The sequence below is a fragment of the Bos indicus x Bos taurus genome, chromosome 24 (genome assembly GCF_003369695.1).
Source record: "Bos indicus x Bos taurus breed Angus x Brahman F1 hybrid chromosome 24, Bos_hybrid_MaternalHap_v2.0, whole genome shotgun sequence".
NCBI classification, from domain to species: Eukaryota; Metazoa; Chordata; class Mammalia; order Artiodactyla; family Bovidae; genus Bos; species Bos indicus x Bos taurus.
The window spans coordinates 53,043,798-53,057,938 of record NC_040099.1 but is presented as its reverse complement, the minus strand read 5'-3'; the positions used below and the strand labels follow the sequence as shown (position 1 = coordinate 53,057,938).

Below are 14,141 nucleotides of genomic sequence, written 5' to 3'. Positions count from 1 at the left end.
GCCCTTTCTGTTCTTAATAAATTAACTGATTGGTATAAATTAACCTTTTATATGACAACTTACAATGGAGGCATTTGGGGAGCTCATGAATTTTATTACTTTAATTTAAACTTAACAGTTCACCATTTCTGACAAACTTAGTTTGAGTCATACATGGCAGTAACACTGGGTGAATATTTTTTAAGATCATGTAAATAGGAATTGCTTGGACCAGAGAAGGAAAAAAAAAAAAATTCCTATGTGTTAAATGTTCTGTCTTCCATTCCTGAAACATGTACCCCATGTGCATCATAGTGATGTGAACAGAATGTCAGATTTCTTCTCACTTGGGGTCAAGGCATAGCTAATAGCAGAGAGATGCAAAAGCTCCATTTCTGAGATATGTTTCTGGAAGAGGAGAGAAGGAACAGCAGCCAGATTATGAAACCACTAAAATCTATTTATGGGACCACATATATACATATGATTTCATAATAATTTTTATGCCATAGTCTTATATATTATGCAGTCTGAGAATAATTCCCAAATTAGAATAGTGATTGCTCATCCCCACCTCCCAAAAAATAGAGGCATAATCGTTGCTTTCAATTCACTGTTATATATATATATATATATATATATATATATACACATACATATATATATATATATATTACCTCTACAGTTGGTGCTTTAAAGAAGAATTCATGTAAAAAGATGTAACATGAAGATATAATACGAGGTCACTGACAGAAGATGGAGGTCATTAAAAACCTCATTATAGAAGTGACATTTAAGCTGAATTTTAAAGTATTGCTAGGAGTTAGTTCTTGTTCCCTTCTGAGGGAACTAACGGCAGACAGTGTGTGTGTCTGGAACATTGGGAACAAACAGGAAATGCCACACAATGAGGCGGGAAAGATAAACAAGACCTTGATCGTATGAGCCTTGTAGATCCAATTCAATCATCCTTGGTAAAGCTACAAATAAGAGTTTTCAGCAAAGTGACAGGCTTTGCTTGTTCTAAGAAGATATCTCTTCCACCTGCATGGAGAGGGCTTGGTGGTGGGAAAACAGAGACCAGCTAAGAGGATACTGTATTCGCCAGGTTAAGAGGAGATGATCCCTTAAACTGAGATGGTGGCAATTTCAGTCAAGCAGAGAGGACAGGTAAACCATAGAGCTGGTAAGGAAATGAACAAGGTGGATTGCACATGGAGGAGGACAGAAAGGGAGGTTCAGGCCTCAGCAACAGTCCTGATGTCTAGGGTGCGGGAGACGGCAAAAGTGCAGGCAGACTCAGTAGGGCAAGAAGAGAGGTTCAGTCTCGAACTGAGGTCTCACGATGAATCATAAAGAGGCAGCTGGAAGGTCTGTGTTAGAGATGTAACTGTGGGAGCTGGCCTATCGATGGAATCTGAAGCCTGGGAGTGGAGATCACTGAATCAAGGGTATACAGTGAGCAGAGATGCTCTCTCAAGACTAGTGCTCTAAGTGTTCAGGTAGAAGGCGGGGACCTGACCAAAGAGAAGTCAATATCAAATGAGTTTCCCAATGCTTATTGACAACGGAAAAATTTTTTCGCAGAGCTTCTCAAGGGACCCATGTACCTTGTAACTACTTCTGGAGGTTGCTAATCAAGATGAGTGGTTTTTAAACTGGGGAGATTTTACCCCGCAAGAGGAAATTTGGCAGTGTCTAGAGACAATGTGGGTTGTTCCAGCAGAGTGGAGGGGAAACACTACTGGTACCTGGAGGATAACGGCCAGGGATGCTGCTAAACATCCTACGGAGCACAGGAGGAGCCCGACGGCAAACAGGTTATTCAGTCCCAAATGGCGATAGTTCTGTGGTTGAGAAATCCTGATCAAGCTGAACACTGCCTATGTTCTCATGAAAACTGAGATCCGAAAATTTAAGTAACTTGATTCACACATTTCTAAACCATGACAGAGTCACTTCTAGTACCTGGAGTTTGGGATTAGTCTGAGGTCCTTAACATCAAACTCCAATACTTTGGCCACCTCATGCGAACAGCTGACTCATTGGAAAAGACCCTGATCCTGGGAGGGATTGGGGGCAGGAGGTGAAGGGGATGACAGAGGATGAGATGGCTGGATGGCATCACCAACTCGATGCACATGAGTTTGGGTAAACTCTGGGAGTTGGTGATGGACAGGGAGGCCTGGTGTGCTGCGATTCATGAGGTCGCAAAGAGTCAGATACAACTGAGTGATTGAACTGAACTGAGCTAAGATAGTAGGTCGGCAGAGCCTCTTGTAGACTAGAACTTGAGACCCCTGAGATGCTCCAATTATCTTTACATCAGGGAATTGAGTGTAAAATTTTATTTCTGGACCTTTCTTTTGGCATTAAGGTGTCTGTTGGGTGCCCTATAACACTTTAACAACCTCAGAATGACCATCTCATGCAAATATGGCAAGAGCTTCTCTATATACTCTATTTAGATTAGTTAAAATGCTATTGAGTTAAATAAACAAAGGTTTTCAAAACTGGAGGGCAAATGCTTTTTCTCCTAACCACAGCATTTATGTCATATTTTACAGAATACCAAATATGATTCTAAGTACTAAAAAATTAATCAATAACATTAGTTTTAAAATAATGCTTCACCAAAGTATCACATCTGTCAAATTAATTAAGTTTTCAAAGGTTGAAGTCAATATAACAACATTCTTATAGGGTTTGTAGATTTCTTTACCAATATTATTAATTTTGAAAACTATGGAAAAAGCTACCAACATAATTGGTGATTTATCTTCCCCCACAAGAAAACAATTGAATTGAAGTAATTTTCACTGTTGTTATCCTTCAGACAAATATAAACTACAAAATCACATTTTCAGAAGTTGAAGATTCTCCTGCTGTAAGAAGGTGAACCATAAAATCGAACATATCATAAAAGTAAAATACTATCATATCACTGCATATTAGCTTTGATTCTACCTGTCATCAGAAAATAATTTAGGAAGCCTCTTCAGTTTCCTCAATTTAATTAAGGGCTTCCAACTTCAAGAATAAACATGAACTATAGCTTTGTTTTTCTTTATTTGAATTCCAAGAGTGTTGTTTTTAAAAGAGTGACACATAAGGGAAAGTAAATGATTAGCAAGCTCTAAATTTATTTGCAACTGGCTTGAGTGTTCTGACAGTAAACCATTATTCTATTACAATCCTTTGAAGGATGAATCCAGCAAGTAAAAGGAGAGATAGGAAACCTCTATAATTCTGTCACTGCATAAGGAGATGTATGAAATTTTTAATGTACGTGAGGTTCAAAAACTCAAGATTCTAAAGTGTTCTTGTTAATGCAGCCTAATTTGCAAAGTTTGGGGGGGCGGTGTTAGAGTTTTATCAGTCAAGGTGTCATTTGTGTATATAATTTGAAAATATACCCTCTTCTTATGGTATAAGATGTTGGCAGCATTTTAATTAGGAAGGTAGAGTTTTCAAATGCCTTTGCTGACTTGCATATAAGAGCACAAGCTAAAGGCAAATTACATATTAATATTTACCATCATTTCCTGGATAGCAAAAAAAAGAATAGGAAATAGATTAAGCATGCCCTCTACCATCTATGTCTCTGAGGTTATCAAATCACCTTAATTAATCATGTAGCCTGTAATAGTTATTTCAGTGGCGTCTCTAGAAATGTTTCAGGTGCTTTGTTCATCCCATTCATTTAATAGGAAATGCCTAAAACATCATTACGTGATGCAGAAATCTGAGAAGGGATAATGCCAATAAGCTATCTAAAATGGCTCAACATCATTGGATGTCATTTATCTGTTTTATCTTCATGACTCTCTCCTGTGAGACAATGTATATCAGATCAAATTTAAATACAATTATATTTCTCACTAGGAATCTTAAATAGTAAAAACAAAAATACAATGACATGCATTTCTCTCAGTTACTGTCATTCTCTTCATCTGAAGTCTGGCTTCTATGAAAAGAAAAGTTCTTATCTGTTGACTTATCTGTTCATGTCAAATTTGGGCTAGGGTTTCTTTTTGATTAGGGAATTCATTCTCTTTTGAAGGGCAAATTCAAATAGTCAGTACCAAACTTTTAAACTTGGTACTGATCCAAAATTAGGTTTGCCAGATTTAATAATTAAAAATACAGGAGGTTCAGTTAAGTTTGAATTATTTCTAGTTGCCTATGGATATGTACATTGAGATGCCTGCATACATTGAGATGGTAATCCCTTGCAATATTTTTCTTTGCCTCAGCTCTTAGGCAATTAGAAATAATTCAAATTTTACTGTGCCTCCAGTATTTTTAGCTGTTCCATTGGGCATTTCTGTTCAAGATTAGTGTTCTTTAGGACACACCATTTAAGAAATATATTGTTCTGTGTTCATGGCTTACATTTGCTTCATCTGTAACATACATAACCTTGTTCAGCAGTGATGGAAACTGTGAGGAAATAATTGTTCCTTATCAATTGTCTGTACAGATTGCCTCTTAATTTCCTGGCACTCTGACTCTTCCAAAAGTCCTAGTAACTTCAGTTTATGAAACTGAATGGGTTTCAGCTTGCTGTACTTTTGACATCACCTCTCTTTAATAAAATTTCATTTTTGGAAATATTTCAAATACATAGGGTACTTTCAAATGGAGACAGTTAACAGCCCTGCATCATTTATAACATTCTCTATGTCTAGGCTTTTCTAACTGACTCTTTTGTGTACTTGTCAGCTCTCATTGCCATTGTCTCCTGGTGAAATAAACTCCAGGTTTATTAATAATTTCATGCTTCTATTATCCCCACTAAAACCCTAAGTTTGAGGATATTGGCACTTGCAGTCAACAGAAAATTTGCCTCAGACATGCTAGAATTAACCATTTTAATTAATATGACTAATCCAATAGAACCTAATTTATATACATACCATTCAGAGTGCTTCTATCAATCAAATTCGTATCAACTGGCCAATAACTTCCATCTCCATGGCGACCTGTTCATTGGGAAAATGTATCAGAATGTTAGTGGACCTATAACATGGAAACACAAGTGAAACAAAACAAACAACAGTATTTAAAAGTGTACAAACAGTGGAATAAGATGACTTCATCTACCTCAGAGACAGCCTGAAAAAAGTGATACCATTATACTTTGCAAGAAAATGCTATTTTCTATGTGTGAGAAAAATCTGTCATGAAAATACTCTTCTAAACAAGCTAAATTCAGTTCCTCACTGAAGAGCTGACCCGTCACTTCCTCTTTGTTTTCCCTCCAGTATCCTTGTTAACAGGCCACCAGCAGGTACAACATCAGTTGCTAGTCCAAGGGTTGGGGTCCTGAACATCTCCCAGCAGAAGGAAGGAGAGTGTTGGCTGCTAGAGAGACAGAGCCCACCCACTCCTTGCTTCAAGGGGTCTAGTCTACACTGTTGCCCACTGGACATGATTTTGTGGCAAATTAGCATTACTCCTTTACAAGGGGACAGCACGTTTTGCCTTGTAAGTGGGCCTTGAGTTGTCTTTGTGTTATATGACAAGTAGGTGCCTGAGAATGCACTATTGTATATGGAATAAAGAATAGGGGGGTGTCACAATCCACATGGTCTGACTATTTCTTACAAACACACTAAGAAACAAGGTTTCTTGAGCATCACATTATTGGAAACACTGCCTTCTAACAGGTGTTCAACAATTATAAAAGTAGTCTACAAGAGAACTGAGCCAGTTTAACCAGAAGGAATTACACTATCATCCACATTTAATTAATAGTTTTTCACCACAGGTAATCTCCTTTTCCATTGGTATGTGTGTAGAACTGTAATAATTTGATTAGATTTTGAGTTCCAGAATATCTATTAGAAAAAAAAAAAACATTTGGGAGTTGAATCTCTACATAAACACAAGAGTGCAGATAATTCTTTATTCACTTTGGAGTGTGATTTCTGAAACTGGTTACCATCAGCGGGTGATGTTGAGGAAGCCAGCTAGGGAAGCCAGCTAGGACAACACTTGCTGTTTTTGTCAGATGTACAGGTTTTTTTTTTTTTTTTGAAGACTTCCAAGTTCTTCTCCTGTGACATTCCTGTGCATACCAAACTTTCTGTAGTTAGCGCTTTTAACTACAGCTTTTCCAAGAGCTTATTTTATTTGCAAAAGAACTGTGAAGAAACAAGTCTTGTTACCAGACCATGCATTCATAATTTAAAAAAAAAATTCTTTCAGTGTCAAGTCAGAGCTGAAATGAGGGTGTTAAGTTTCCAACAAGCATTGATAAATTAATCCAATCACATTATATTCTGTTTCCAGGATAAATCTGTATGTTTAAAATCTGCTGGTCAATGACTCTGGGTATATAAACAAGTGGGAATTAGGATGGAGGTTCCTGTGTGTAAGGCAGGGAGGAATGGTGGTGACTGGGCTTCCCTGGTAGCTTGGATGGTGAAGAACCCCCCTACAATGTAGAAGACACAGGTTCAATTCCTGGGTAAGGAAGATCCCCTGGAGAAGGGGATGGCTACCCACCCCAATATACTTGCCTGGGAAATCCCATGGACAGAGGAGCCTGATGGGCTACAGTCCATGGGGTCACAAAGAGTTGATCATGACTGAGTGACTTAAAAAAGAATGAAATAAGAAGCAATTGTGAAAACATTTTGGGGGGCAATGACTGAAACATCGATAAGCCTAACCCTTTCCCCAAGTACCTTGTTTCTATAACTCTGAAACATCTGGGGTTTCAATAAGCTTTGCCCACAGGACACAGCCAGATCAAGGTTGGAAGAAATGAAGTGAGACAGAAGTTCTCTATGAATATTAAGATGCCTTTTCATACATCTGAAAGCAACTAGATTGCAAAGCAGTCAGCCAAAAGAGATGCTAACAGTGCCATCACTTAAGCCACTAACGCAATAAATGATTCCTGTTGGGAGTCATTCTGTATTGGCTGGAAATTAGGTACATAGCCTGTGGAGGATTTTTCCTATCCTCTAGAATCCTGACAAATGTCTTTTTAATGAAGTTTCTTACTCTCCCAGCTAGTTTGTGGGAAGATGCAGAAACAAGCCCTTGAGCACATCCATATATTACTTAAACATAAATCTCTATGGGTATAGCACCCTTTAGACTCAGTGAGGCTATTGATTACACAGTGAATTTCAATATGCTGAAGAATATCAGATGTCATACGGTTAGAGCTCTGTGTAAGATAAAGGACCTCAAAATACTTTTGAAGTAACAGATCACCTGAAAACTTGAGCATTCTACTCACATAATCTAGGATACTGACATCAGTTAATATTTTGTTGGTTATAACTAGATGGATATCATGAAATAAAATTAAGTAATTCTTAACAAATCCAACAGGAAATGCTTTAAAGAAACTTGATATCATCAACAAGCAAGATTAGATTCATGGTAATTTAAGACTTCTGGCACCTCTTCAGTAAAGAGACACAAAACTCATTTCCGGGATGTCGATGAGTCTGGGATCTCTTTATTTAAAGCTATGGGAATCAAATATCATTTTGTGTGCTTCTGTGTTTTTGTTCTCTAAAGTGTGTCTTTTAAATCTCAAGAAGCCTTTTTATGGGCAAATTGGATAAATGCGTGTGCATGTTCGGTCACTCAGTCACCTCAGACTCTGTAATACCACGGGCTGTAGTCTGTCAGGCTCCTCTGTCCACAGAACTCTCCAGGCAAGAATACTGGAGTGGGTTGCCATTTCCGCATCCTAGGGATCTTCCCAATCCAGGGATGGAGTCTACATCTGCTGCACTGGCAGGCAGATTATTCACCACAAATAACACGTTAAAAACAGAAGATTCTCCTGCCATCTGAAGGCAGGAATCACAAGTTGTCAGATGAAACACTGGACTATTACTGTTTCTCATGTGCAAAGGGCTTTTTGCTGTAGTTGAAACATTAGATGCGTTTAGTAAACTTGGTGAATTTCATAAGCACTGATTAAGGGAAAGAGCTACCTAATTAGACTCTGGAAGATGAAAAGTCACTTAAAGGCAAAGATATAAACTACTATTCAATCCCAGAGGTCTTAATTTTTTAATGGAGCATAAAACTGATAATAATTCAACTCAAAATATACTAAGTGCCTACTACAGGCAAGGCATAGTCCTAGATGCTCATGGGAGGGGAGCATAAAAAGATTTATTAGATATAGAACCTGCCAAGGCAGATAGCATTGGCTCATTGAATCCAAATCCTATACAGGACTATTTATGGTTAATATTAGCTAATATCAGATCATTTTTAACTTATTCTGACTTTAAAGATTTAAGAATAAGTTAATTCCTACTATAAAATAACTATTATTAAATTGATTTACTATAAAATCACAATTAGGTTTCAGTGAAAATATTTTTCATTTACCTAGTATTTTTTTAAAAAGTACATGCAAATAAAAGATAATGTATTATTTTTAGCCTTGTACATGTCACCATTAATCTTAAATCATCAACTCCTTTTTTTGCTTATGGTACTATATCTCTAACATTTTTCAAAATTAAAAATTACAAATAAGTAAATGAATATATGGATATTTAAACATGACATTTGTGGAAGTAATATATTTCAATGTATATAAATTTTTTAAAATTATTCAAATAAAGCTCCATATAGTTCAAAAAACTAGAGATAGGTAGTTTCTTTTTTCATTAAGGAATTAGTAATATGATTTTACAGGAACAGGAATGAAAATGTACCATATAAATATAGTATTATATTCTCAAGAATATAAAGAAGAACTCTGTGTTACTCTGTACTCAAATTTCCTAATAGAAATTAGGGTAAGGTACAGAATTAAGATGATAGAGTAACGAATCTCCTAACCAACCATGGAATTCATCCAGATAATCTCATCCAACAAACCGTTTCTTCCAGAAAGTCTTGATAACTGAAGCAAACCACCTTTCTCTGGTTTCAGAAAGAAGAAAAACAAAAGAGGAAATGATCCCATATTTGACTTGAGAAGAGGAAGACTGGGGCTTTTTCAAGTTATTTAAAAATAGTTTATATAGGCTTAACTTTATTGTATTTATGTACCTCTAAGGAAGGCCTAAACCAAAAAAGCTCCTCCACTTGGTTTACACTCTTTAAATAGTATAAATGCTAAAGTCCCTGAAAGAGTTATTTTCTATGCTTTATTTAGAGGATAGATCATCTTATTTTGGCAAGAGAAACATACCCCTTAGGCAAAAGTTAGTCTCCATGATTTTCCTACTAGCTACTCTCTGGATTGAGGGAAAAACGAGCAGAGGCAACATGAATTCCTTTGGGATGCGTGCTCATTATTGCATTTCTTGGTGTTTACCAAAGTGAGATTTATACCATATTCTCACTACTCAATAAGTGACTAAACTGAGAACACTTTGTAATGTGTTAATAACAAAGATATTTCAAGTTATTATTATTACACATGTTAATGTTTATGTTCTTATTCTTATATTATTACTTAAAATATTGCTTCTATATTTGTACTGACGTGTGTGTGTGTGTGTAAAATTAAACAGTATAATGCTTACATCAAACACGAAGTTTTATTACATATGGGCAGATGAAGAATATTCCCTATGCAAAATTGTTTAGCACCTCAGTTCAGTTCAGTCGCTCAGTCGTGTCCGACTCTTTGCGACCCCATGGACTGCAGCACACCAGGCCCTCCTGTCCATCACCAGCTCCTTGAATTTACTCAAACTCATGTCCATAGAGTTTGTGATGCCATCCAATTATCTCATCCTCTGTCATCCCCTTCTCCTCGCTCTCCAAATCCTTCCCAGCACCAAGGTCTTTTCCAATGAGTCAGTTCTTCACATCAGGTAGCCAAAGTATTAGAGTTTCAGCTTCAGCCTCAGTCCTTCCAAGGAATATTCAGGACTGATTTCCTTTAGAATGGACTGGTTGGATCTCCTTGCACTCCAGGGGACTCTCAAGAGTCTTCTCCAACACCACAGTTCAAAAGTATCAATTCTTTGATGTTCAGCTTTCTTTATTTTTTATTTATTTATTTATTTTTTACTTTTTTTTTTTTAAATCAGCTATATTTTATTTTATTTTTTTTATTTTTTTTTTCTTTAATAGAAAATTATTTAATTAGTATACATGTGTTCCCCATCCTGAACCCTCCTCCCTCCTCCCTCCCCACACTCACATCCATACGGGACTACTGGAAAAACCATAGCTCTGAGTAGGCAGACTTTTGTTGACAAAGTAATGTATCTGCTTTTTAATATGCTGTCTATGTTGGTCATAGCTTTTCTTCCAAGGAGCAAGCATCTTTTAATTTCATGGCTGCAGTCACTATCTGCAGTGATTTTGGAGCCCCCAAATATAAAGTCTGTAGAAAAGATTAATTCAACTGGAATTTGAGTTCTAGAGTGGTTTTTCTGAGTGGATGTTTATAAGTTAAGAAAGGAGTGAATGGAAATTATTCTGCAGAGGACACAGAAAAAGCTGAATGTGGTAGTTCTAATCTATTTTTAATCCATTCTTCCTGACTGAATTTAATAGAAGGTCCTTCAGAATGGAACTCAATCAATCCCAAGACATGGGCCATAATTTAAATTAAATGGACAGACTGGTTGTCTAATATTCAATATATATCCTCCCAAGGATACAGAGCATTGAGATATCTTCTTGATCTTAGAAATGGTTTCCTTGAAGATAATTCTGGTGATAATGAAGGGAAGTGCATTGATTTTCTGTCTTGTATACCAGTGGGTAAAGATAATGCATTGATGCCTTGTGAATATAATTTTACTGCTCAGTACACATATCATATTGAGATATATTTAAAGCAGATGCTTTTCCAGAGGCTTAAAAATGTGGCTAAGAGTTGTTAACCCTGCTGACTTTGAAAAAAGGTATCAAAACTAGGAAGCAAAATCATAGCCTATGCCTAGGATATTTCAAACATATATTAATAGAAAAATGAATGAGCTCTTTCATCCTTTCCTCAGGTTCAACACATTGTTTTCAAGTTAACATGAAAGAAAGTTCACTGATTAAGAGAAAGTATAATATTACTACTTCATATACAAGGGCAACTAGCATGTACTGAGGCTGTATTGTTGTTATTCAGTTTCTAAGCCATGTTCTAATCTTTGTGACCTCATGAACTGCAGCACACCAGGCTCCTCTGTCCTCCACTATCACCCGGAGTTTGTTCAAATTCATCTCCATTGAGTTGGTGATGCTAACCATCTCATCCTCTGTCACCCCCTTCTCTTGCCTTCAACCTTTCCCAGCATCAAGGCCTTTTCAAATGAGTCAGTTCTTCACATCTGATGGCCAAAATACTGGAGCTTCAGCTTCAGCATCAGTTCTTCCAACGAGTATTCAGGACTGATTTCCTTTAGAATGGACTGATTGGATCTCCCTGCAGTCCAAGGGATTCTCAACAGTCTTATCCAACATCACAGTTAGAAAGCATCAATTCTTGGGGCTCAAACTTCTTCATGGTCCAACTTTCATATCTGTACATGACTACTGGAGAAACCATAGCTTTAACTATATGGACCTTTGTCAGCAAAGTGATGTCTCTGTTTTTAAATATGTTTCTAGGTTTGTCATAGTTTTCTTTCATGACTGCAGTCACTACTGCAGTGATTTTGGAGCTCAAAAAAATAAAATATGTCACTGTTTCTGCTTTTTCTCCTTCTGTTTGCCATGAAGTCATGGGACTGGATGTCATGATCTTAGTTTTTTGAATGCTGAGTTTCAAGCCAGCTTTTTCACTCTCCTCTTTCACCCTCATCAATAGTCTCTTAACTTTCTACCAGCAAAGTGCTGTCATCTGTATATCTAAGGCTGTTGATATTTCTCGCAGCATCTTGATTCCAGCTTGTGATCCATCCATTCAAGCATTTTGAATGATGTAATAAGTTAAATAAGCAGAGTGACAATATACAGCCTTGATGTTCTCCTTTCACAATTTTGAAACAGTCTGTGTTGCATGTCCAGTTCTAACTGTTGCTTCTTGACCCACGTACAGGTTTCTCAGGAGACAAGTAAGATGGTTTGGTATCCCCATCTCTTTAAGAATTTTGCACAGTTTTCTGTAATCCACACAATCAAAAGCCTTAGCATAGTCAATGGATTCAAGTAGATGTTTTTCTCAAATTTCCTTGCTTTCTCCATGATCCAGTAAATGTTGGAAATTTGATCTCTGGTTCCTCTGTCTCTTTGAAACACAGCTAGTACACCTGGAAATTCTTGGTTCATGTACTGCTGAAGTCTGGCTTGAAGAATTTTGAACATAACCTTGCTATCATGTTATTGCAGATGGTGACTGCAGCCATGAAATTAAAAGACGCTTACTCCTTGGAAGAAAAGTTATGACCAAACTAGACAGCATATTAAAAAGCAGAGACATTACTTTGCCAACAAAGGTCCGTCTAGTCAAGGCTATGGTTTTTCCAGTAGTCATGTATGGATGTGAGAGTTGGACTATAAAGAAAGCTGAGCACCAAAGAATTGATGCTTTTGAACTGTGGTGTTGGAGAAGACTCTTGACAGTCCCTTGGACTGCAAGGAGATCCAACCAGTCCATTCTAAAGGACATCAGTCCTGGGTGTTCACTGGAAGGACTGATGTTGAAGCTGAAACTCTAATACTTTGGCCACCTGATGTGAAGAGCTGACTCATTTGAAAAGGCATTGATGCTGGGAAAGATTGAGGGCAGGAGGAGACAGGGACGACAGAGGATGAGATGGCTGGATGGCATCACTGACTCGATGGATGTGAGTCTCAGTGAACTCCGGGAGTTGGTGATGGACAGGGAGGCCTGGCGTGCTGCGATTCATGGGGTCGCAAAGAGTCGGACACAACTGAGCGACTGAACTGAACTGAACTTGCTATCATGTGAAATGAGCCCAACTGTATAGTAGTTTGAACAGTCTTGGCAGTGCTTTTCTTTGGGATTGGTAAGAAAAACTGACCTTTTCCAGTCCTGTGGCCATTGGTGTGTTTTCCAAATTTTTTGGTGTATTGAGTTCAGCATTTTAACAGCATTTAAAATTTTCTGATTTTAAAGAGCTCAGCTAAAATTCCATCACTTCCAGTAACTTTGCTCATAGCAATGCTTCCTAAGGCCCGACTGACCTCACACTCCAGGATATCCAGCTCTAGGTGAGTAACCATGGTTATCTGGATCATGAAGACCATTTGTGTATAGTTCTCTGTACTCTTGCCATATCTTCTTTGCCTCTTCTGCCTCTGTTAGGTCCTTGCTGTTTCTGTCCTTTATCATGCTCATCCTTGCATGAAATAATCCCTTGATATCTCCAATTTTCTTGACTATATCTCTAGTTTTTCCCATTACATTGTTTTCCTCTATTTCTCTGCCCTATTCATTTAAGATCTTATCTCTCCTTGCTATTCTCTGGAACTCTGAAGTTGGGTATATCTTTCAGTTTCCCCCCTGCCTTTTGCTTCTTTTCTTTCCTCAGCTATTTATAAACCCCCCTCAGATAAACACTTTGCCTTCCTGCATTTCTTTTCCTTTGGGATGGTTTTGGTCACCACCTCCTGTACAGTGTTACTCATAGCTCTTCAAGCACTCTGTCAACCAGATCTAATCCCTTGATTCTATTAATCACCTCTATTGTATAATCATAAGGGATTTGATTTAGGTCATACCCGAATGGTCTAGTGTTTTCCCTACTTTCTTCAATTTAAGCCTGAATTTTGTAATAAGGAGCTGATGATCTGAGCCATAGTCAGCTCCAGGTCTTATTTTTGCTGACTGTATAAAGCTTCTCCATCTTTGGCTGTAAAGAACATAATCAGTCTGAGTTCAGTATTGACAATCTGGTGATGTCCATGTGTAGAGTCACCTCATGTTGTTGGAAAAACTGTGCTTGCTATGATCAGTGTATTCTCTTAACAAAACTCTGTTAGCCTTTGCCATGCTTCATTTTGGACTCCAAGGCCAAACTTCCTGTTATTCCAGGGGCCTCTTGACTTCCTATTTTTGTATTTTAATCCTGTATGATGAAAAGGACATTTTTTTTTTTTTCCTGTTAGTTCTAGAAGGTCTTGTAGGTCTGCATAGAATCAGTCAACTTCAGCTCTTCGGCATCATTGTTTGGGCACAGACTTAGATTACTGTGATTTGAATGGTTTGCCTTGGAAATGAACTGAGATCATTCTGTTATTTT

General features: G+C 37.5%; 1 protein-coding gene across 3 annotated transcripts in view; it reads right to left on the bottom strand.

Annotated features, from left to right (window-relative positions):
• DCC (DCC netrin 1 receptor) overlaps positions 1-14,141 on the bottom strand; it is a 1,303,205-nt gene that overhangs the window by 119,177 nt on the left and 1,169,887 nt on the right. For all 3 annotated transcript variants that reach the window (XM_027525589.1, XM_027525591.1, XM_027525590.1), the window contains exon 22: positions 4,899-4,964. In XM_027525589.1, the coding sequence (XP_027381390.1) occupies positions 4,899-4,964 (66 nt within the window). The remainder of the gene's footprint in view (positions 1-4,898; positions 4,965-14,141) is intronic.